Consider the following 25,712-nt stretch of genomic DNA (forward strand, 5'->3'; position numbering starts at 1 on the left):
GCTTTCCAAGATTTATAGGCTCAGCAGAACTTTATACAATAAAATTTTCATCCAACTTAGCAACAAGATGGCAAGACCACAGTTATTCCTCTTTCTGTGACAGAATGGCCCTGTTAAAGCTTGCCACTTCTACTCATTAACTTCTGTTAATTGTGAGGTGAATACAGACTTATGAGTGTAGGTGAAACTTTTTGCATACTGCTCCCTCAAATCTAATTTGCACAGGAAGGAAAACTGAAGAGGCAGGAAGAATGAAAGGGACGCATCCTCACCAGAACTTCTTCTTAGTCTGAGCAATTCATCTTACGAGTAAACACTCTGCTTACACTCCTGCTCCCCTTTCCTGACTCCTGTCTTGGATTGTGACCTCTCTCTGACTTTTAAATATAATCCTATTTCTGGCTCATCTCTTTGCTCCTCAGCAACTCAAACTTCTGCCTTGTTCTAACTAGCTTCCTGACTCCTGATCTGCCTTCTCTGGAACTTAAACTTGTCTGTTTCAAACTGTGTCTTCATCGTCCTCCCATCTTTGCAGAACACCCATGCCGAGCTAAGGCCTGAATGACTGCTCACTTAATGACAGATGCATGTCTTTTCTCTCCCTCACATGACAACCTGCACTGGGAAAAGCCTCCTCATTTACACAACCTATAAAGGTACAAGGGCACTGCCCTCATTTCCACCTGGCCATTCTTTGGTATCATGCAGCTGTTACAGCAGCATGAAGTAAATTAATTAGACTGATAGAAACAGATGAAGGATCTGTCCTTTATTTTGCACAACAGCTGCAACTGAGGGACGAATTCACAGGCACAGCTTGTTCTCCTGAGCAGATAAAGCTAGGTAACAAAAGATGCAGAGGCAAAACAGGTGATCAGCAGCCTCACATATTTTATATATATGTAGCTGAATTGTGCAAAACTGAAGTGTAGGTAAGGAGGCCATACTGAGGGAGGGAGTTTCTTCATCTTTTCTGCCTTCTCTCTCCCCCACCATGTTTCGTTGGTCCCCACTTGTAAAATTCCTATTACCCCTTTTCTTCTGTATTCAGATTAAAATAATACTTTCAGTTCTTATGGAAGGTCCCTTGGAAAATATGAATGCAACACAGAAGGACAGCCAGAATATGCAAGTGGCCTATAGCAGTTAGTTTTGCTATCTACTAAGAATGCTATAGCAGCATTTTTTTATATATGTAATGGAATACAACTATATTCACCTAAACAAAAAAATATATAATTTTTTGTTCTCATCATTTCTAACCAGTAATTAGATAAGGTACCATTCACAACTGAGTGAGCAGGTCATACCCCAAATATTCTACAAATATCCAGACTGCACTAGTCATTATAAGAAAGGTTTCCCTGATTTACACCATAATGTGCTTCTCTGCAACATGTCAATTGCATGTTGTCTTTCTGCACCACCTTTCCAGACCTTTGTCTGTTAAGAAAAAGGGCTTTCAGTATTCCATCAGAAATCAGGTTTGGAGCACATTTACTTGTTTATTTTTTTTTGCAACAGAACATTTCCAGAATATTTAGACAAACTAAAGCAACTCACCTGCAAATGCTGAGAGTTGTCTGTCATATTATCTTCACGTCTACGAACTTCTTCTAGCAACTGGGCATTCTTCTTCTTTTCCATTTGTTGATTGTGCTTCAGGTTTGCCACCTTCTTGTTTTGGTCCTTCATATGTCTAAGAATTGTATGCATAGGCCTGTTAATTCTGAAGGTCCAATTGACAGTTTTACAGTGCAAATGTATACATAATGGCACACATCATTTGCTTGTTATTAGGTGGAGTTATCTAGCACATAAACTATACTGAACAGATGATAACTGAAAAAATAATCAGGTTGCACATGAAATGTCACTCTGGATGAAAACAAGCTTACGAGTATCTCTGTTTCTTTACATTGATGCCTGTAGGTGTATGATATAAGATGAACGCATGAGGTGATTTTTTAAAAACAAAAATGTGTCACTGTTTCTTTCAGTCAGGGGTGCTGTGAGACTGCTTGCACAATGCCTTTCCCTCCCCTCCCTCCAAAAATCCAAAAACATCCTCATCTCTCTGCCTTCAGGGGCATTTCCCCCCCTAAACAGACACTGTGAGATCTCATTACTGGAATAATGTTCTCAGGACTATGCTGCAAATCCAAACCAGCTTTTCTATTTGCCTTTGTGCTTTGGGTGAGCTGGGCAACTGTGCTGTAGACTTGTTCTCCGAAGAATGAACTTGTTAATGAAATTTGCTGTTCCCTTTTAAAACCTCTTACTGATGTATTTCACAGACAATTTTCTCTTGCTAAATGAAAAAAGCAATTCTGAAGATAAATGCTAACATATTTAAAACAAACCAAATTCATGCCAAACATTACCAGAATAACACTGTTAATAGAATAAAATGTGCTGTTCCTTTGCAATTTTAAACTGTAAAACTTATATTCTTCAACAAAGAAAAGCAATTGTTTGAAGTTATACTGCCAGCCATTGTCATGAAAGTCTGAAAAACTAATCTTAGGACAGAGTTACTACCTGCTTGGGTTCTTAGATATTAATTTATTTGACTTTCTCATGATTCTGAGGAATTTCCTTCTTCTTATCTATATAATAATAGTCATGTGCAAATTCCAAATGAGATCTACACACTAATCCTTTTTTGGCAAACTGAAAGGATATTTTCTAATGCCCATATGATCACTGGAAATTTTCCAGTATCTTCTGCACTAGACACTGTAATAAGAAAATACTTAAGTTGCAATGCACATTGAGCTGATGTAGCAACTGATCCATCTTCTCATAATCTCAAAATGGGTCCTAGATACTTAGCATTTGCACTTAAAACCTTTTCTATGAACATCCACTAAATAGGAGCTTTATTATGTCTTAACATTGTTTTCATTGGAAAGCACTATCACATGGCAAAGTTTCACAGAACAGTCATCCAGGCACCACTGTTATATGAAAGCAAATGAGGAATCTACACTCTACCCTAAATTCTAGGGTAAAAGCTAGTAACAATTCAGATTATATAATTAAAACACAGTATCTGACCAGGAAACCAGTTACTACTCCATATCTACAATTATTTTTCAAGCTCTTAAAATGAGAGTTAGCAATTCATATTTTCTTACCATAGGAAAATTTGAATTAGAGTCTTCTTTATTCAGAAAAAAGAGTGTGACCAAAGGAAAGGCCACATAATATCATGATTAATTACTTTGTGTTAATTTTCCTCCTGTGCATTCATTTACATACGGTAATTTTTAAAATCTCTCCCCTTTGGCATTTCCAAGCCTTCCTCTTTACTGCAAGTGTCTCTAAATAATTATTATTATTATTATTATTATTATTATTATTATTATTATTATTATTATCCCGCCCTCCCCAGCCGAAGCCGGGTTCAGGGCGGCTAACAACAATAAAATAATACAACATTCTAAAATCATTTCATTATAAAATTAATTCAAATCAAATTGATGGCAACCATTGGGCTAGAGTTCTGTGAAGATTGCCAAAGGAGGGAGTCAGGCTGTGTCCTGGCCAAAGGCCTGGTGGAACAGCTCTGTCTTGCAGGCCCTGTGGAAAGATGTCAAGTCCCGCAGGGCCCTAGTCTTTTGTGACAGAGCGTTCCACCAGATTGGAGCCACAGCCGAAAAAGCCCTGGCTCTAGTTGAGGCCAGCCTAACCTCTCTGTGGCCTGGGACCTTCAAGATGTTTTTGTTTGAAGACCGTAAATTTCTCTGTGGGACATACCAGGAGAGGTGGTCCCGTAGGTACGAGGTTCCTAGGCCATATAGGGCTTTAAAGGTTAAAACCAGCACCTTAAACCTGATCCTGTACTCCACCAGGAGCCAGTGCAGCAGGTATAGCACTGGGTGAATGTGATCTTGCAGCGAGGACCCCGTAAGGAGTCTCGCCGCAGCATTCTGCACCCGCTGGAGTTTCTGGGTCAGTCTCAAGGGCAGCCCCATGTAGAGTGAGTTACAATAATCCAGTCTGGAGTTGACCGTCACGTGGATCATAGTGACTAGGTCAGGGCGAGAGAGGTAAGGAGCCAACTGCTTAGCTTGGTGGAGATGAAAAAATGCCACCTTTGTTATAGCTGCAATCTCCGCCTCCATGGAAAGGGAGGTGTCAAAGATTACACCCAAACTCTTAACGGATGGGTGCTGTCACTAATTGCGCCCCCGCAAGAGATGGGAGTTGCCCCCCCCCAATCCCATATCGTCCTGACCCAGCCTAAGGAACTCTGTCTTCGAAGGATTTAACTTCAACTGGCTCCCACGTAAACATCCAGCCACAGCTTCCAAACATCTGATCAGTGTGTCTGGGGCCGAGTCCTAAACTTGAGTAAGGTGGTCATTTCATGTGGCCTTCAGATCATGCCCTGGGGCATAAGTAACCCAGTTTGGTAAGTAAGACCATATAATGAGTTGCAAATGCAGTGTGCACAGTTCCTGACCTTCAGTACAATGGAGTCCGATGCACAGATTGTCCCAGTTTAATCATCACCTCTTCACAAAATAACTGTGAAGCACTCTGGGTTACTGAATATTAGCTGAAGTGAGTAGTTGTAAGAATCTGCTTCTGTCCTCAGCACACATTACAAAATACCAAGGTTTTTGTCAGCACCTGTTATTCTCTATTGCTGCAGCAGGCCCCACCATTGACCCTAAGGCCCCCTTGACTGGTGTTTCAGTCAGCACTGTTGTAGCACCATGTCCGAGGTGCTTTGGAGCATTGCAGGAAATTTAAATAGCTGCTAAACGCCATCATGGTGATCACTATAGCACCACGGCGCATGGGGGACACAGATGTAGATGGAGGCTCACTAGAGATCTCAATGCCAAGGATCCCTCTGAACCTGGAGTTTGGCCCTGCAAACTACAGTAGAGATAAGCACTTCAACATACAACATGGTCATGTATTTGACGGTCGCCCTATCTTTAAAAAGTGAAAATATGGACACAGAAGAGTTTTCGAGCTGTTTTTAATGAAATTCTGACATGGGTTGTCATACGTCCCAATTTTCCTGGACATTTCAGCATTTTCCACCCAGATGCTATTTGCAAGGGCCGAATACCGGCTATGTTCAGGAATTCCGGACATATGGCAACCCTATGTATTTGCCTTCTAAAGGACTACCTGTTGTGTTTTAATCATAGACAATATAACCAATATAGCTAATTATTTGAGGAACATAGCAAATTCAATAACTTAATTTATGCCTATGAGGGAGCACTCAGAAGTCTACTTCATCATGAACACATGATAATATAAACTGATGGAAATATTTGCTAACACAGAAAATAAATGGATAACCATGCTCCCCAAGCTTAACTTAATTTCATAACTGTTCTTTCGTTAACATGCAGGCATTGTGCAGATCTTGCTTAATATTTATGCTGAACATGTTGCTAGCCCATTCGGCTTGATTAGCTATAATTTAGAATATTCCCTGATGTGTTTTCTTAATCAGAAGGGCAGCATGCTGTTTTAATAGAAATGGAAACTAGCATGATGCAAATGCTGTTCAGTAGGAAGGCCACCAGAAAGTACAATAGGCCTACATTTTTTAGGATACCCTGGACAGCAATTTGTTAAGCTATCAGAGAACTTGATATGGGTGAAGTAATGCTGTAAGAATGCTATGTTTTCACCAGGGGAGATTCAGAGTAGAAGGTGAGAACTTAACAGCTTCATACTTTTTAAAGAAAGCAGTATTTACTAAAATGGGAAGAGAACTAAGAAGCATAATAAGGCATCATTCTGGAGAACGGGACTATGAACCAAAAGCAACAACTGTGCAGTGCAATTTCCCCATTAATTTCCTTTTCTGAAACCCTCAGCCCCAAAGTGACTGCTCTCTGAGCAAACTGTTAAGATTTAATGTATCCTGCTAGAATATTACTGGCATACAGCATTGTTGAAAAATGCTGTACTTCTGAGCTTCAGTGTGCTATGACAACAAGAATCTGGCTCATCTTCAGTAATTTTTAAGACACTCATTGAATCACAGATTTATGAAAGATGCAAAGTAGGTCAAGATAAAGGAAGGATGGTATTCATTAGCCAAAGTATATAAATAAGGATAAGAACTATAAAAAGATTAAATAGACAGACAAGTATAAACATGGAAAAGATAAAGCCAAATAAACTAATAAATTGGAAAGTAGAGATGCTGTGTAGGCTCTTCGCCATGTGTTATGGTGGTATGGTTATTCTGTTAACACTAGGACAAATGGGTGGAATAACCTCATCTAAGCATCACTTACTGCTATAGTCTTAGGTCAGTGTCTACCATAAACCAAGGGGGGGGGGGAGGCCTGAGTTTGCCAACATACTGAAAGCTTTTGTAGAAATGTAAAAGCACAAAAAAACAGCCACTAAAACTTACTACCTTGCTGTTGTTAAAAGAAAACAATTTTTCGAAGCTGGCTAGAAACTGGAGTTTTTTTAAAAAAAAAATCAAACACAGAGACACAGCCCTGACCAGAAGCTAGAATGGGGGTGGGGATTTTCATTTTCATTACATGCTTAAATTATCATCATAAAAACACACTCAGATGTGCCCCAATCCACTCAGGCCTGCAGCCTAAATATTCATTTCTTTCAGAAATCCCTTTGTGATTCTAGCCCATGGGTAGACAAACCAAGGCCCAGATCCAGCCCAAACGCCTTCTGAATACGGCCCACTGGACGGTCCGGGAATCAGCGTGTTTTCACATGAGTAGAATGTGCCCTTCTATTTAAAATGCATCTCTGGGTTATTTGTGGGGCCTGCCTGGTGTTTTTACATGAGTAGAATGTGTGCTTTTATTTAAAATGCATCTCTGGGTTATTTGTGGGGCATAGGAATTCATTCATTATTTTTTTCAAAATATAGTCCGGCCCCCCACAAGGTCTGAGGGACAGTGGACCGGCCCCCTGCTGAAAAAGTTTGCTGACCCCTGGTCTAGTCACTCCATCTCCCTCCCCTCCCATTTTTTCTGCAACAGTCAGTATTCCACACTCATAAGCATGCTCAATCTACACTGGGCTGTTCTGGGGGTTTCAAACCTTGTGCTCTACATTCATTGACCTTGGCACTAAGAGGCATGGGCAATGTCCCCTGAATTAAAATACAAATGTTTTCTTAAAAGTATCCACATCCAATTTGGAATGATCAGAAGAAAGCTTAACTATCTTACTGTGAGGTACAACATGGACCCCTATACGCTTGGATAATGTTAATTTTCTCTTTATTTCTAGCTGCTTCGTTGCCTTGCATCTGATGTTAACAGAAATCCAAGCCACTACATTAAGTTCCCAACTTTAATTAGGTACCTTACTATGCTTGCCGAAAGCTAAGTGACATCAGCCAAAAATAAGTAGTATTTCATAGTCAAAGTAGCATTTATCCATCTTGAAAAGTTAAAAAATTATTTGCTTTAAAAAAAAACACCACCTCCCAAATGCAGATATGCAAGACTCCTACACAAGGAAGAAGCAGAATTTATAATAGCTCCCTAAAGAATACTTTGCTTCCAATACTTTTCATCACATTAAACATTATTATGGTGGGACCAAGAGCCAGTTACCAAATCTAGAAGTATGCCAGAAATCTTTGCATCTCACTGCCAATTTCATAACAGAAATATGCAACATTGTGTTTGAGCTACATGATGGGTTTTACGTATTCTCTGGTCCACAGCAATTTACACAAAATAAATCAACAACAGAAAAGTGTATAAAAATATATTTTGCATGCAAATTAAGACTAAGTATTGGCTCCAACACTGTGCACAAGCAGGAGAGATTTCTACAGGTGGTATGGTTCCTCTCTTGTCCCCTACACAGCCTCAACATCTGTTCTAAAGCACCGAGAGACCCTATGGAACAAATTTTGGGGGTGCAAGAGGCCCTACAGGGGAGAGGAGAGAAGGTGAAGTCCTGTTGTGCTAGTGGAAGTCCAACACTGGATTAACCTAACAACTCTTAGCATTTTACAAAATGGAAACCATAGTAAAACAACTTCATTAAATATCTTTAATCACTTTAAGTAGATAAAAAAGGTGCATATTGCCTGGTTTGTTGGTTGGTTGGTTGGTTGGTTTTACAATGTTTACAAATAGTGGTGTTGAGTTTCTTAAAGGCAACGTTCCCTGAATCTAAGATACATAATTCTAGCCAGTGTGGTGTAGTGGTTAAGAGCGGTAGTCTCGTAATCTGGGGAACCGGGTACGCGTCTCTGTTCCTCCACATGCAGCTGCTGGGTGACCTTGGGCCAGTCACACTTCTTTGAAGTCTCTCAGCCCCACTCACCTCACAGAGTGTTTGTTGTGGGGGAGGAAGGGAAAGGAGAATGTTAGCCGCTTTGAGACTCCTTAAAGGGAGTGAAAGGCGGGATATCAAATCCAAACTACTACTACTACTACTACTACTACTACTACTACTACTACTCTTCTTCTTCTTCTTCTAGCTGATGACAAGGGTTTGTATTTTGTTTGTTTTTTACTATGAGAGTTTCAGGTCTTCCTTTTAGTCCACAGACAAATCCATAACACCCTACAGAAACAAAACTGCAGGTTTTCACTCACAACTGGTGACTCACAACATACATTTCATATAATACCATACAGAAGGAATGAAGAATTCAATTAGCTACTTCTCCTTGCTAATATTCTTAATGATATCCAAAGTTGATATGGATCAGAGCAAAAAAGAAAACTACAATCAGCACTGATGCAATTACCATTGGCATTGGTTAAGTGAATCGCTATACAGTGGTACCTCGGGTTAAGAACTCAATTTATTCTGGAGGTCTCTTCTTAACCTGAAACTGTTCTTAACATGAAGCACCACTTTAGCTAATGGGGCCTCCCACTGCTGCCACGCCGCTGCTGCGTGATTTTTGTTCTCATCCTGAAGCAAAGTTCTTAACCCGAGGTACTATTTCTGTACGACGGGAGGAGAAGGGGACGACAGAGGACGAGATGGTTGGACGGTGCTCTCGAAGCTACAAACATGAGTCTGACCAAACTGTGGGAGGCAGTGGAAGACAGGAGTGCCTGGCGTGCTCTGGTCCATGGGGTCACAAAGAGTCGGATACGACTAAATGACTAAACAACAACAACAACTATTTCTGGGTTAGCAGAGTCTGTAACCTGAAGCGTCTGTAACCTGAGGTACCACTGTAATATAAAGTAGTCTGGGTTTGAGTTCTGGGAGAAGAGACAAATGTTATAAAAGCCAGAAATTTATATGGAAGTTCAACCAGCGTTTGAACTGACCAGGTCACTGTCCTACTTGGCCACTGTAAAAATTTACTTGATTGATGAAACAGCATGCAGAAAGGAGCCCTGTGATGCCCAGAGCTACAATTAAGAGGCTTATTCTTGCCTCTTACAAAGCTTTTATTTTTAATTTTGAGTTTAGAATTCTTATCTGCTTATCAGATCTAGTTTTATGGAATATATGACAGCAAAAGCTTGTTACTCATAGAGCAACAAGACTGAAACCTGTAATCAGCCATCTGCATCGTGTCCTTTATTCCATTTTATAGCACTATAAATTTTGTCTAAGCCTGAAACATGCAAAAAAAACCTCAAGATTGTCTGCTTTTAAGAGGAAGTGACTCAAAAGGACCCACCAGAAACAACACTTACACATGCAATTCTTTTAGGTTAACTTCATGTTTTATTTCAAAATGCAAGCAACAATATTTCAACAGCTTTTTTGTTGCCCTATTAAGATAATGAGTCTTTGTCAAGCATTTTCTTCTTTTTATAAAAAGGTATAATACAAGGTGATGGGAACAACACTCCTCTGATTTGGCTAGCTTCCTCCCCTATTTCATAAACCAAGTGGGTAGAAAATCTTCTTTATCCCTAAAGTCACTGTGGAGAAATCATAGGGGTATATCCAACAAAGTAATCCCATTGATGAAATGGGATTGTGCAACTTCCCCTCTCTCTTCTTTCCTTGTGTGCCCCACAGATCAGTTCTAAGAAATCATACTTGTTGATCTGAGTAGGTACAGAAGAAAGAAGCTGAAATCTACATTCTCTTAATTTTTCTATTTTGGATTATATCCCAATTTTAGTCCTGCTCAAAAAGTAACCTTTTAAAATTAGTGGTCATAAATGACTTGGGTCCCTTATTTATAATGAGTCTAATCTGGGGTACATACCCTCCAACATTTCTCTGATGAAAACAGGGACATCCCATTCCATAATGATAATTTTACAATTTATACCGCACACATCTTACTGGGTTGCCCCAGTCACTATGTGCAGCTTCCAACATATATAAAAACATAATAAAACAATAAAAATTGAGGGTGGGGGGACCCTTCCCTATACAGGTTTGCCTTCAGACGGCTCAGGGGTCAGATAACTCCATTTGTTGTTGTTGTTGTTGTTTAATCATTTAGTCGTGTCCGACTCTTTGTGACCCCATGGACTAGAGCACGCCAGGCACTCCTGTCTTCCACTGCCTCCCGCAGTTTGGTCAAACTTATGCTGGTAGCTTCGAGAACACTATCCAACCATCTTGTCCTCTGTCGCCCCCTTCTCCTTGTGCCCTCCATCTTTCCCAACATCAGGGTATTTTCCAGGGAGTCTTCTCTTCTCATGAGGTGGCCAAAGTATTGGGGCCTCAGCTTCACGATCTGTCTTTCCAGTGAGCACTCAGGGCTGATTTCCTTAAGAATGGCTAGGTTTGGTCTTCTTGCAGTCCATGGGACTCTCAAGAGTCTCCTCCAGCACCATAATGCAAAAGCATCAATTCTTCGGCGATCAGCCTTCTTTATGGTCCAGCTCTCACTTCCATACATCACTACTGGGAAAACCATAGCTCTAACTATACGGGCCTTTGTCGGCAAGGTGATGTCTACCCTCCAACATTTCTCAAACGAAAATAGGGATGTCCTAAGAAAAAAATGGGACATTCCAGGATCAAAACAAAAACCAGGATGGCTTCTCTAAATCAGGGACATCCTTGGAAAATAGGGACACTTGGAGGGTCTGGGGGTAAAAATTAGTTGAATGCAACTATTTGTCTGTAGAATTCATTTTCTAAGCTGCTGTTGTTTCCAGTCTGATGGTAATGGAGAGTGCAGAATCGAGAAAAGTAAAGAACACTGGTTCTGCACCTGATAGTCCATCTGGTTCTTTATTGTCACATATTCTTGGTCCAGTCTGAAACTGAGAATCTGGACTAAGAATATGGGCCTTATAGACAGATGGAACTGTCAGCACCTTCAGGAATTTATGGAATCAATTCCAAATGGGTTCACATACTATGAATCATTTTGGGTGGGATGGTAACTTGGAGACATGTAGGAGGAGTCCAGCTAGGGATTACAGCACAAGATCAAGTATTTGTCCTGCCTATTTTTACTAATAAGAATGCAAGAAGCTGCCTTACACCCCAGTATTGTCTACACTGACTGGCAGCGGCTTTCGGGGGGGGGGGGGGTTAGACAGGAATCTTTCACAGCTTTTGTCAAGTTTGGAACTGAGACCTTTTGTACGGCAAGCAAGTTCTCTGCTGCTGAGCTATGGCCCTTTATTTACAAGATTTGTTCTAAACCCAGAGCTGTCTTATAAATATACTCTGATGTTTTGAAATGCACTCAATTGTTTTCAGTCGTTAGCCTTTTCTTTTGCCTATAGAAAAGAGGTGAGTACCAAACCCTGAAGCCAAAGTTTATTTACCTCTTCTTAACATGTAGTTATCTCCCACTTGGACTACTGCAATGTGCTCTACGTGGGGCTACCTTGGAAGGTGACCTGGAAACTGCAATTAATCCAGAATGTGGCAGCTAGACTGGGAGTGGCCGCCGGGACCACATAACACTGGTCCTGAGAGATCTACATTGGCTCCCAGTACATTTCCGAGCACAATTCAAAGTGTTGCTGCTGACCTTTAAAGCCCTAAACGGCCTCGGTCCTGTATACCTGAAGGAGCGTCTCCACCCCCATTGTTCAGCCAGGACACCGAGGTCCAGCTCCAAGGGCCTTTTGGTGGTTCCCTCACTGCGAGAAGTGAGGTTACAGGGAACCAGACAGAGGGCCCTCTCAGTAGTGGCGCCCACCCTGTGGAACACCCTCCCTTCAGATGTGAAGGAAATAAGCAGCTATCCTATATTTAAAAGACATTTGAAGGAAGCCCTGTTTAGGGAAGTTTTTAATATTTAATGCTGTATTGTTTTTAACACTTGATTGGGAGCCGCCCAGAGTGGCTGGGGAAACTCAGCCAGATGGGCGGGGTATAAATAAATTATTGTTGTTGTTGTTGTTGTTGTTATATTACATGTAGTTCGGTTAGGGTTGCCATATTTCAAAAAGTGAAAATCCGGGCACAAAAGTTCTTGAGGTTTCTTTTTTGTAAAATGAAATTTTGAACTATTTAAAAGGAAATTCACCAGAAGCTATACTTCCAACATGCCTTGCCGGACATCCAGATTTTCCCGGACATTTTAGCTATTTCCTCCCAAATGTTGTTTACAAGGGCCGAATCCCAGTTATGTCCAAGGGATTCTGGATGTTTGGCAGCCCTAAGTTCAGTATGGCAAAGGATGACGGTCACAAATAGCTTAATCTGAGTAAGAAACATGTGTGCATGTTATCTCTGTGATGGCTATAGCATTGATATTCTCTGAGTGACAGTTACTGCGAATGTTTCATTTCGTACATGGAAACTTTTTGAATGGCGCTTCCAGCTGCTTCTGGAACCGTCAAACTATTAGAAAAAACGGGGGGAAATGTCCAATGTGACATTTAAAACTCTTTTAGACCTTGGCTTGCACATCTCATTGAGTTTTACTTCCCCACAGAAATGATTAGGCAGACCAGCAGCACAGGCTCACCATGAAACAGCTGGTACCAACTACTCTGCTGGTATTTACTATTCTGATGGAACAGGCTCCTACACTGTCCTAAGAGAGTATTGTACTGCTGCATCATACATAACTACTAGTTTTACCTTTCACCATAGTCTCTCAACTCTAAGCTTCTAACCTAAGATCTTGGCTTTATCTCTTGAAGGAGAGGGGTCTCAGCCGCTGGCAGTCTCACACAGAGTCCCTTTGACCACTTGTACTCTCAACCCTTGCCCCTCTTGACTGATAAAAACTAGCAGGGAGGGCACAGCTGGTTGAGCCAGGAAGGTGATTAATGCCTCCTTGTGAGAGGGAGTGGTCCCTGCTTCCTTGAAGGAGGCAGCAGTAAAACAATGCTTCGAGAAACCCTCCCTGGATTCAGAAACGTTAAGTATTGGCCAGTTGCCAGTCTTCCTTTCTTGGCCATTGGTTCTTGAGCAGGTGGTCATGGACTAGATCTAGGCACTCTTGAAGGAAACTGATTTTCTAGATCCATTTCAATCAGGGTTTAAGCCCAGTTTTGGCACAGAAATGGCTTTGGTATTATGACCTCTGTCGGGGAAGTGTGTCCCTGTTAATTCTCTTCAACCTCTCAGTGGCTTTTGATACCATTGACCATGGTACAGTGGTACCTCAGGTTACATACGCTTCAGGTTACAGACTCCGCTAACCCGGAAATAGTGCTTCAGGTTAAGAACTTTGTTTCAGGATGAGAACAGAAATCATGCTCCGGCAGTGCAGCAGCAGCAGGAGGCCCCATTAACTAAAGTGGTGCTTCAGGTTAAGAATAGTTTCAGGTTAAGAACGGACCTCCGGAATGAATTAAGTACTTAACCCGAGGTACTACTGTATTCTTCTAGAATGTCTATCCACGTTAAGGGTGGGTGGCACCACTTTAGAGTGGTTCTGGTCCTACCTGGATAGTCAATTCCAAAGGCTGATGTTTGGGGAGTGCACTTTGGCCCTGTGGAGCCTCCAATGTGGTGCTAATCAGAATTCAAATTTATCCCCTATGCTGTTTAACATCTACATGAAACCGATGAGTGGGGTCATCCAGAGGTTTGGAGAACATTGTCAGCAATATGCTGATGACACGCAGCTTTGCTTCTCCTTCGCATCTGAAGGTGTGGCAGTGGCTGTGCCGTTTCCCCCTCTGAATCACAGGCAAAACAATTTCCTTTCACCTAATAGACACACAAGGTCTTTCCAGATGATCATCTGAAGCAACTTCAGTCTACAGAATACTACCACATAAATATATTACTTAGTTTTCTTTTGAGTTACAGCGAAAGACCTCAGGTTTTTATAATCAGAGAAATGCAGACAGCTCTAAGTCAAATAAATGTGCCCCTAGGCCTGTCTGATACTTGGAATTCTGCCAGCAAATAAAAACATTAGATAACCAAAATTATCCACCTGGGAAGCATATGCAAAAAGATAGACTGCTTCTTTTATTTCACTCCAAAGATTACAAAACTCTGGATGATTTGTGAAAAGGCATGCTTTTGTCTAGGTTTTTCTGTCAATGGAAGACAGCTGCTCCAGGTAAAAACCAGCAGTCTGAGGTACAAAAGTCACTAGCTTAGAAAGGTTCACAAAGCTGCCCCGCTCCACAGAAGGATTAAATTAACCCACACCATGAATTTCCAAACTACAGATTAACTCACTTAATGAAGTTTATGCGCACATCTTATTAATGCTATTATCTCTTTCAAAGTCTTTTGATGCCATGAAGTTTTGGTACAGAATTTGAAGAAAGCATTTTGGGGGCCATGCATGATCATGCCCACCCTGGCAGGAAAGGTTAAGAATGAATTCAGAAGTTATTGGTTCTTCGGACCAACTAATGTGGGTAATGTGAAATGCAATCAGAGAGAGTTGCAGCCCCTTCTTATATGAGCAAGACAGGCAGGCAACCAAAAACCTCTTTTCACAAAAGAAGACACTACAATCTTTTGTGACATTGTTCACACTTTTTTCATTTGTCCAGTAGCACCTTATAGACCAACTAAGTTTATTCTGGTATAAGCTTCCGTGTGCATGCACACTTCTTCATATATTTTTATTCATTAGCTTGCTCTATCTAGTAGGATGGTGAAGGGACGTGGGTGGCGCTGTGGGTTAAAGCACAGAGCCTAGGACTTGCCGATCAGAAGGTTGGCGGTTCAAATCCCCGCGACGGGGTGAGCTCCCGTTGCTTGGTCCCTGCTCCTGCCAACCTAGCAGTTCGAAAGCACGTCAAAGTGCAAGTAGATAAATAGGTACCGCTCCGGCGGGAAGTTAAACAGCGTTTCCATGTGCTGCTCTGGTTCGCCAGAAGCGGCTTAGTCATGCTGGCCACATGACCCGGAAGCTGTCTGCGGACAAACACCGGCTCCTCGGCCTATAGAGCGAGATGAGCGCCGCAACCCTAGAGTCGGTCACGACTGGACCTAATGGTCAGGGGTCCCTTTACCTTATAGACCAACTAAGTTTGTTCTGGTATAAGCTTCCATGTGCATGCACACTTCTTCATATATTTTTATTCATTAGCTTGCTCTATCTAGTAGGATGGTGAAGCAAACTGCTCATTTCCCCCCATGAAACATTCATAAAGATAAGCTGTGTTCTCATCCTTATTCACCACAGAAACATGAAATTGAGCACTATCTACATATATAAACCATATCAATCCACAGCTTGCCTTGCAATGTTATTCTAGTCTAGGGATTCACTATGTAGTCTAGGCAGAAAGAAGAACCACCATTAAGTTGACCAATAAGGCTGTTTACTACAGTAAGTGTTCTAAAGCTGCTACTAAAGAACTAGACATTTCTAGCACTTATAAATTTTATGTTCTCCATTGCAAATTAATATTCACAGTTGGCAGTGACTAAAACTCAAAGTACTTTAACCTCTTCAGTTTTCTGATATATTAATGAAGTATAGTCATATTTCCTTCTCCAGTATCTTTTGGAATCAACTTAAATCGTTCATTCACACAATCATTACAGCTACTTAACCAATCAATGTTTACTTATCCCTGTTAGAAATACATTTCCATTTTTTTGCAGATGAATCAAACGAATGGCTGATTGCCATCTTACGATCAACAAAAAATCCAATACATTCTCATCTCTTATTTGCGGTTAATGGGTCCTTAGCAAACAGTATTTATTCTTATAATGCTTGATTCATTTTTTAATTCAATTCTATTTTTGTTATGCTAATCTTTGGGATATCCAGTCCATTCTGCATAACGTTCTCACTTTTTAGTATGTATTAACAAAAAACCCAGCATGATGTCATTATGGTTCCAAATCCTACTATTACAACCCATAAATTATAATGTGTGTGTGGGGGGGGTAAACATATTGTTTAAAAATTGCTTACAGGAAAAAAGGCAAAAGTTAGTTACATTTGGGTTGTCACTAATGATTAAGTATTTCAAAACACTGAGATTTACTGAAACATTACCCAAGGAACTGCTGTTGTACCTTTAGTTGTATTGGCAATTTACTGTTACCAGTTTATGAGTCTTTACATTTTAACGCAAAATCCTTCAGAAAATTTTCCCCCATCTGGAAACAGAGTGAATGGGGAGTTTTTAGAAAATGTCTGCCATCAAAAGAATCAACAACAACAATGCAGGGATGCACATACTTAAACGCAAGTAGCCAGAGGATACTCTGTGTCTATCAATTTAAACATGAAGTGGATCTGATAAGTGAGTGATGTGAGACAATAATATACCAAAGGTACTGACCTGGAAGTCAAGCTGGTTGAAGCAGGGGTGAAAGCGGCAGTTTGGAGAGTAAACACAAAAAGGAAGGAAATAGCAAGAGAATAAACGAAGGAAAAACATTAGTTTTTCAACATAAAAGTGAGCAGATGTTATATCAGCAATCTCTTGTCAAAAACAGAAATCAACAAATAAACGTTAGTGTACAGTGTTTCTAAGATGGGTGATGACCAAAGCAACAGCTTAGGAGGAAGTAAACATGTTGCTTATGTATGATGGAAAAGCTACCTTAGAATATGTATACATTCTCACGTGTATACACATACAAGTGAAACACTATGAAGCTGATGGCAGTTGCTAAGGCATATGTTTGACAGGAGGCATTCATGCTTGGGGGAAATAATGTTGCTTGGACCAACAAGGATTTGAGGATGACTCATATACAGCAAGTTATCTTCACCCATGAAAAATAAAGGAAGCTCAATGGCTTGGCTAGATGTTCAAAGAATTTTGTCAGAGATTCTCAAGTACTGATCACTTACACTGATCAAAGACACCACTTTTTCCCATGGAAACATAGACCTTTCTAAAGCTGAGAGCAATCTTTTTCAGTCCCAAGAATAAGACCAATACTTCATCACTGAGAATAACCAGATGCATGATAAATATTTTTTTTACAAAAATATTTAACATGTCCTTTCAATTAGCCAAAACACACATACAAACCCTTATCTAATGCCAAACCAAAAAGAGTCCCCCAGAGCCATCACAGGTGCACATTCCTGCATCATTTTGCAAAAGGTGATTTATTTATTTTTTAAACATCAGAAATAGCTGCATAGTGATTTGGTATGCTGGGTTTTTTTTTATTTCAGCGGGGTTTTTTTCTCTTGAATTTTCTGCTGACATTTCAGTTGACGTCCCTCCCACTACCATACTATTGCATTGTTGTTTCAGTATGGTGATATAAAGGAACTGTAAGCTTAAGTATTTTGTCAAAATATGACAGAACATTCATCAGGCATTCGCCTTCACAGAGGCACAAGCCTCTCTTAAGTTGGAACAGCCTTACTCAAGGCAACTTGTGAAACATGAACTACAGCACTTGTTTTTCATTTCCTGTTGGTTGATTATTTATTTGGGGCTCTCAGTTTGATGTTATTTAGCACATGTCCAAGCGAAGGTTTACTGTGGAATTTCCCTGCCTTTGTATACTTTAAGAGAAGAAATTAACTAAAAAGCAGTAAAAGATGGCAGTATCATATGCAGAAACGAAGGTTGAACGGATTCGTGTCTGTGTTCAGTACATGTCTACAAAAGTAGACTGTGAAGTCTATTCCATCAACTGCCCATCCAGAATTTTAAAAGAAAAAATATTTTAAAACCTGCTTGCTTTTAGCAAAAAAAATAGAAAGAGAGAGAGAGAGAATAATGTACCGTATTTAAGAGAACTTAAGAAATTATCATTCTTCCTTAAAAAAAAAACCCCTCCCATTTCTAGCTTCCCCAAGCAGCTGAAATATGCAGCACTTGTTGTGCTCATTGGACATTGTGACCAAAAACCTGCTGGAAGCAGCAGTATACTGAGGTAACTCTACAAATAGAAAAGTGGTTCTTCCCCCCATCCCCAACAACCCATTTAGCAGGGACATTGTATGGGGGGAAATATGGCTCCCCTAAAAAAAGATTAATTGGAGCAGCCATCTTGTTCTTGATATAGCTATCCAGGAAGAGGCAGCATGCCATAATGTACTGTGACTTCAAGGGTTTTTCTGGGGCATTGTGGGAAATTTGAAATGAAGGACATTTCACAGCAGCCTGTTGCATATCACAGCATTACTGTTGCTTTCCTTCTCTGCTGCTGCTGCTAAGCCTCCTAATGCTGGGCTACAGTAAATTTTGCTGAAAGATGATGGCAGGAACCAAACATAGGGTACACACAGAGGCAGAGAGAGGCTTAATTCCATTCTTTAATCAAGTAGCTTTAATGGGCCCCACACCCTTTCAGAATAGTTCCACAAGATGAGGAAGGTCACAAGATGAGGAAGGTGATGAACTAAGTTTCACAGGGCCCCTGTTCTGAGGTGTATTTAGGGCAGTGAGAGAGATGTGGGGGCACTGGGCACACAGCTGAGGCAGGCACCTTCTCAAAGCCCGGTAAGCACCTGCCCAGCTTCAGGAAGGAGGCATGAGGACTCTGACAGGGTCCTAGAGTCCTATTGCCTCCTTCCCCAAGCAAGGAAAGTGCTTACCAGATTTTGGGAAGGAGAAGGGAGGGCTCTAGGACCCCAACAGAGCCCTGTGGCTCCTTCCCAAAGCCCAGCACTTTGTTTACCCTAAGTCTGCATTGGAAGGTGTCAAATGTTAGCCTCCCACAGGACAGCATATACTCAAAGTTTGCCCCTGCCCTGTCTTCCCACCATTAGCAAATGAGGTACAGCTAATTGCATCTACAAGCTGCAGTTCAACTTTGGCACCAACCTTTACTGGGGTCAGTAATAAGCTGCACCTTCCTTCTACAACTAAAGGAAAATTCAGTCATAGATCTTACAAGGATTTGCAGCTGTACGTAAAAGAACAGAGGTCATTCACAGTGATTAGCAATTGTGCCCTTATTTCAAATGCTCTAGTTGAGGCATTAAAGAGAAACTGATGTTTTCAAAAAAAACAAAACAAAAAAAACCCTGGTCCACTCATTGTGTTTTTTTCACCTTTTTCATGTTAAGGCAAAACCAATATGCTATTCATCTCCAAACTTATGTGTGTAGGCTTTCTGTCTTCATTACATTTTAAGGCCAATAGTAATTCCATCCATCAGTAACTCAAAAACTCTTAGCTGTTTTAAGTCTATATGATTGTTGTGGAGTACCTCAGCTTGGTTTTCGAAGACTTCCATGCATCCCAGATTTAAAGTTAAAAATTATTAAGCATGCCACCATTTTAAAATGAAACACATTCATGTATGTGTGAAGAGAATCACATGGGCCAATAGGGACCCACACACCTTGAACTGAATTGACCAAGGACAGCTCTCTCATCTTGCTCAAAAGAATTCATGAAGAAGCAGCTTTAGAAAGAGTCTAAAGCAATGTTCGGTTGCCAGGAGCCCAGAGATTAAAATAACTGAAGAAAACACAGAAATGGGTGGCTAGAGGGGTGGGGAAGAACCATCTCTCGTACATTGCCTGGTCTAAAGGCAGATTGGGTATGGGGGCGGGGAGGAAATTCAACCTGGCAAAGGTTGGGGTGCCTCAGCTGAGGACGTTTGCATTTTGGCTATCCACTAATTGGTACAAAAGCCAGTATCCAGGCAACTATGCCAAATGAGCCAAGTTGCCTCATCACATAATTTGCTACAAATGGGGAAAGAGCTTGTATTGAGTCCCTAACTACTCCACTGGAAATATTTTCACATCATTCAGCATGCAAGGCTCCCAGTTCCTGGGTGGCAGTAAAAGCAGGCTGAAGGAATGTAGTCCTGTTGAATTGTTTGAGAAATTGAAGTTAATACGAATCCTCCACAGTGCAGGGAACTGCGTAACCAGATATCAGTGCAGAGTCTGGACTGAGCATCGTAACCATTTACTGCCATTGACCAGACATATAAAGTCACTCAGAGATACACCTCACCACCTCATATTGGAAATATGCCACCCGTTTTTATCCTGCTCTGCATACATCTGAGACTCATTCCTCTGCATGAAACTGAAGCACAAGCATGTAAAATATCCACCCATCAGAATTCCTGCCTTTGCTCTCCAGTCTGTGACAGTAATTTTAAAATGGCTCTGTATTCTAAATGGTTCAAAAAGTTCACATAAATCACACACACACACACACACACACTTTGTTCAGGAAATCACATTCATATGCATGAAGAAAAGCATAAGGTCTTTTCATATATTTTGTCTGTCTGCAATTGATTATATTTTGCAAGTGAATTGCTTTAAAAGCTAGATGCTCTATTTTGCTAAAAATTCTCCCAGGCCGGAGGATACGAAAAGAAAAACCAGTGCCCTCTTCCACAGAGTGTTGAGTATTTGCCACAAGCACTGATTTAATTAAGAGCTATTCACATTTTCACTATTGCACTTCTAGGCTACAAGCGAGTTACAAAATAGCATTTCAGCTACACAAAATAGAAGGCAGGAAAAGTCACCTTGCGTATTGGGGAGAGAGGGGAGTCATGCTATGGCTCCTTTATCCTATTAGAAGCATTTCCATTTTTTAGCAACAATTTTGCAGATATTTCTAGCAGGAGTCACACAGTAGAAGGATGTGGTTTGCAAATACTTGTTATTTTAAAAAATCCTGCTATGGGACATAACTTTGTGTTCACAAGGAGCTAGAAGTCCTCAAAGGTGCCCAGGCACAGGATTAACCATTTGCTTTGCAGGTATCATATTGTAAAGTTGTAGGCTGGAGTCCTAAAAACATGGAACATATTCTGCTAGTCAGCACTGCTGAAGGAATGCAAAACAGGAAGTTCAGAAATGATTGACAGGTGGTTATCTCTACACACCAGCTAGGTGAAGTCACATATTGTAACCTAGAGAATCAGGGTCATAAGACTATAGGTGCACCTGCAGTCTCATAACTCATCCCTCTGACCCTTATGGGAGGGTCTTTAGGACCTTGGGCATGTGACTCCTGTTGGCAGACAGCAGATGGAACAGAAGAATGAAGCAGACTGTGAAGGGTTTTATTCTAGTTGTGCTTAAATGCTCAGTTTAAGTGCCTTGTTTAGTCTAAGCCAGTGGTTCCAAAAGTGGGTGGTACCGCCTCCTGGGGGCAGAGGGATTACCCAGGGGGGCACTGAGAAGCAAGTAAGTGGCAGGGGGGCACTGAAGGTGTAAATGATAATCAGATTTTGAAAAGCTGGTATCAATGGAGCATCAGTTTTGTTGAATTAATTAAACTAAACAATTTTAACTGGATTTTGAATAAATGCGCAATTAATTGTTACTGTTTTCACGTTTATCGTGTTATCTTCTTATTTAGTGGGTTGTGCAAGCCACTATTCAGGCATGGGGGGGTGAATTTATGGACCCAAGGAGGCAGTGGCCCCAAAGAGATTGGGAACAGCTAGTCCAAGTAGGCTCTGTGTACGTTTGTTGCTGCATTTTATGTCTAATATTTGCTGTACAGTGGTACCTCGGGTTACATACGCTTCAGGTTACATAAGCTTCAGGTTATAGCCTCCACTAACCCAGAAATAGTGCTTCAGGTTAAGAACTTGCTTCAGGATGAGAACAGAAATCATGCTCCGGCAGCACGGCAGCAGCAGGAGGCCCCATTAGCTAAAGTGGTGCTTCAGGTTAAGAACAGTTTCAGGTTAAGAACGGACCTCCGTAATGAATTAAATACTTAACCCAAGGTACCACTGTACAACTAATAAAACTTGAAATCTTCACCCACAAGTGTGCTTATTGCCACTGATTTCCTTTTTTTGTGCGCTCACCCCAAATCTACTCCAGAGGGCTGGAGGGAAACCCAGTACAGATTTTTTGGGGGGATGCATTTAGGAGTAAAGGGAGGGGACGTTCTGTTGCTCAAGTGGAAATCCTTGCATTAATGGGACAACTTGGCTGGATACAACCCCAGGACTATTAATTATGTACACTATTTAGACAATTTGAAGAATTTTGTTTGTTTCTTTGTAGTACTGCTACCGGGCATGTCATTTGGAGGGATGCCAAGAGCCCCCTCAAAATCCCCCAGTGGATGTGCACACATGTTGTGGGGCATGCTTGTGTCATGTGCACAAGCCACAGGGTGTGAGCGTGACATGTCAGCACGTCCCGTGGTGTGCATGTACAGTGTGAGAACGCCACAGCGTGTGCTGATGTCGCATGGCCCTGGAGTCCTCAATAGCGGAGACAAGGCAGCAGGTTTGACTGCTGCACTGGCCAACTCAGAGATTCAGAAGAGGGTGGTCTATAACATCTAAATAATCAATAATGCAGTTGCCTTCATCATCATACATGACTGAATCTTTTCCAGTTTTTCCAAATCAGTCTTCATTTGTAGAGTCTCATACCCAAAGTAGACATGCTGATTTTGTCTTGTTTCATCAAGACTTGAATGCAAGCTTAAAAAACAAAAACAAAAAATAGCCCAGAAATAGCATAGCTCACAGATAGCATCATATTGTTGTCTCACTTGTAACTAAATCTCTTTCAATGAAGCATCATATTGGCGCCTCATTTGTATCTAAATCTCTTCAGCAAAGCACAAATTATTCAGTTAGCCAGTCTGTTACTTGCTCTTTTTGTTCTCTGTGCAAAACTTTACATTTTTGTTAAAAATATTCCTAAAAATGCAGTGCTTTTTTCTAAAAAAATGTTTAGGGGTACTCTCATTTTCCTACTCACTGAAATACTGCCCGTTAATGAGGCGAAACTTAGATTCACAAAATGTTTAGAGGTATGCATACCCCTGCATACCCCCAGAAAAACCACAGTGTAAATGTATTAAGGATCAGTTTCTATTTTACTTCCAATATTCTATCACCTAAGTACCAATTTCCACTTCACCCAGTGTATTTTTGTGTGTGCAGTGTACTTCATACTATGTATTGTGCAACATTCTTCCTTTCCCTTCCTCCACAACATAAGGAATAGGAGTCCCTTGCCTGCTTTCTTTTAAAGAAATATTGTCTTTCCAGAAGACACCAAGGGCTGCTCCTGGCCTTGAAAAATATCAGAAGAGATATACAAAGAATTCATTCACTATTTGATTGCTTTTTTGTTATTCTTCTGTTAGAAAAATGTTGCCATTGTTTCTCATCAAAGGTGAATGTAAAAGGCATTTGCTGAGAAAACACAAATGATGAGGAATTTACCTTTCTAATTCAGCAATTTTCTTATCTTTGTCATTTTTTTCATTCTCTACTTCCTTGAGGATTTCTAGAAGTCTGTCAACCTCAGCTTGAGCTTTGCCACATTCGTCTCTATAGTAGGCTGCCTCTTTGTCAAGCTGTTTCATCCTGTCAGCAAATTCAGGGTTCATTCGGGCCTCCTCCTCAGCTTCGTGAGCCTGTTAAATTTACCAAGAAAACAGAAAGAAATCACTACCATTCCAGGTAGCTTCACTTGATTCTGGAGTCCCAGACTTCATACGACGAAAGGATTTATGGGTATCCTGTTAGTTGGCAATGTTTTCTCAATGATTCCCATAACAAGGACATGTTTTTGGAGGGAATCCATAGCACCCTGGCTTAGGAAATAAAATGCTAACTTAAGAGAGAGAGAAACACTGCTAGGTTCTGACTCTTGCTTAGAAAAACGGTCCTGAACAACTTAATATAAACTAACATATAATATGGTTTAATTTAATAACTGCATTAAACAGTTTATAAACGATTTAATGCATACTGTTTTAGGTAAGATGAGAATGCATTTAACAGACAGTTTTACCCAAAATCCTTTCCCCTCTTTTTTTTTATTTCATACTGCCAATATTTAACCTGAAACATAAGAAGAAACAAGCCCCTTGGTGGAACAGCACAAATAAATATACCTGGCAAACACATGCATGGGTGGGTGGTCAGTTCACAAACAAGAAGGAATGCAATGAACACAACAGAAAACAAGAGTGCAAAGCCCACTCCTGCTCCCATTAAAGCTAATGGCAAAACCCAATTAACGTCAGTGAGAGCATGAATGGGCCAAAGTGTTTAAAACATTAGACTGAAATAATCACACACAGATGTAAACAAGAATGCACTGCAATGCTTAGCCTACCCCTTGTTTCCCATTATTCCTAATTGGCATCTTCAAAGAGCAGGCAGGGAGAAAACAAGTAGTTTAACCGCAGTGCACATTAAACACACATAATTCAGAGAACACTTTTTAAATGCACACACATACATTTTAAAGGATTAAGGACATTTAGAACTGCATGTCCTTCCGCTATCTAACAATATATAACAGATGCTGGGTTTGGGTTCAATCCACACTTAGTCATGCCTAAAGTTAGACTCAATGAAATCAATAGTTAGCACTTAAATCCTGTTGGTTTCAATAGGTCTCTTCTAAGCATGACTAAGGCTGCAATCCTAATCCCACTTACCTGGGGCTGGGAGTAAGCCCCATTGAATTCAACAGAGCTCACATCTAAATAGACATGGTCAGGATTGTGCTGTTAGTCTGGAGCCAAGCCTTCATTTTAATTTCCATATTTATATTTACTTCAGGGAATAGATAAGCAAGCAATGAAACAAGTGTCGGTTAAAAGGCAGCATGCAAGTTTAGATAAAAGGTAATACTAACATAAACTCCTTGAAGTTTGACATTCTTTGCAATGATTTAATCCTCTTTGGTTTTCAACACGTTTAAGTAAAACATTTTTATTCTGAAGAAATGTGCAAAAAAATAGGCTACTGAAGAACTAACGGCTGTTCCCCACCCCCCTGCATGTAACATATCATTTAAGCATGAGGATAATCAAGAAAATAGTTTCGTTTCAGTGGATTTCTTATTCTCAAAGAGAGGTCTGAGGCCACTTCAAATGTGATGAATTTTCTACATAGACATAACACATGCAAATCAAGTGTGTTTTAGTTATCCACAGCAAAAAGAAAAAAAGAAAAACAAAACTAGTGTGTGATTTCTCATGTCTGATAATGTGCAAGTGGTTTGCAGACTGCCTTTTCTACACAGAAATGTTAATAATGTAGGAAAGTCACCATGTTTGAAGCAGCCCTGGGTTTAAGCATATGAGGGGAGCATTTTCTAAATAAGTAATACATACATTATGCACAAAGGGTACAGTCTACACATAGCCTCCACTCATTTCAGTGGGAGCTTGAACAAGGTTCCATTTGGTGCCTAGAGAATTATGTCCATAACGTTCGATTCAGCTCCCTTTGAAATAAACAGGAGCTGTTGTACTTTGCAATGTATGTGAATTGACCCCTTAATCTTTACAAGGCTGGGCTCTATATGGAATTCCAAGCACTTCTGAGTGTTCATCACAGTCTGCCTGATTTGTCACTCCAAAGAGTAATCCACCATTAAGACGTGGCTTCAAGGGACATGGGGACAATGATGTGAAAAGGGTCTTGGAACTCCCAATGGGTTTCAATTCTGTGCACACCCCATTGAATCTGGTACA

General features: G+C 40.7%; 1 protein-coding gene across 10 annotated transcripts in view; it reads right to left on the minus strand.

Moving 5' to 3' along the window:
- The window catches only part of ERC2 (ELKS/RAB6-interacting/CAST family member 2), a 518,559-nt gene that overhangs the window by 256,303 nt on the left and 236,544 nt on the right, over positions 1-25,712 (minus strand). For 4 of the 10 annotated variants that reach the window (XR_014165506.1, XR_014165508.1, XR_014165509.1 and 1 more), the window contains 3 exons: positions 23,440-23,633; positions 16,620-16,631; positions 1,564-1,699 (listed from right to left, as the gene is read on the minus strand). Coding sequence is in view for 3 of the 10 variants with exons in the window: in XM_081899985.1 (XP_081756111.1) it covers positions 1,564-1,699; positions 16,620-16,631; positions 23,440-23,633 (342 nt within the window). In the remaining 7 variants the exon portion in view is untranslated. Of the gene's footprint in view, positions 1-1,563; positions 1,700-16,619; positions 16,632-23,439; positions 23,634-24,340; positions 24,371-25,712 lie in introns of all 10 variants that reach the window. The other 6 variants (XR_014165507.1, XR_014165511.1, XM_081899986.1 and 3 more) reach the window with 3 other exon arrangements.

The sequence above is a fragment of the Podarcis melisellensis genome (genome assembly GCF_964234715.1).
Source record: "Podarcis melisellensis genome assembly, chromosome: 2".
Taxonomy (NCBI): domain Eukaryota; kingdom Metazoa; phylum Chordata; class Lepidosauria; order Squamata; family Lacertidae; genus Podarcis; species Podarcis melisellensis.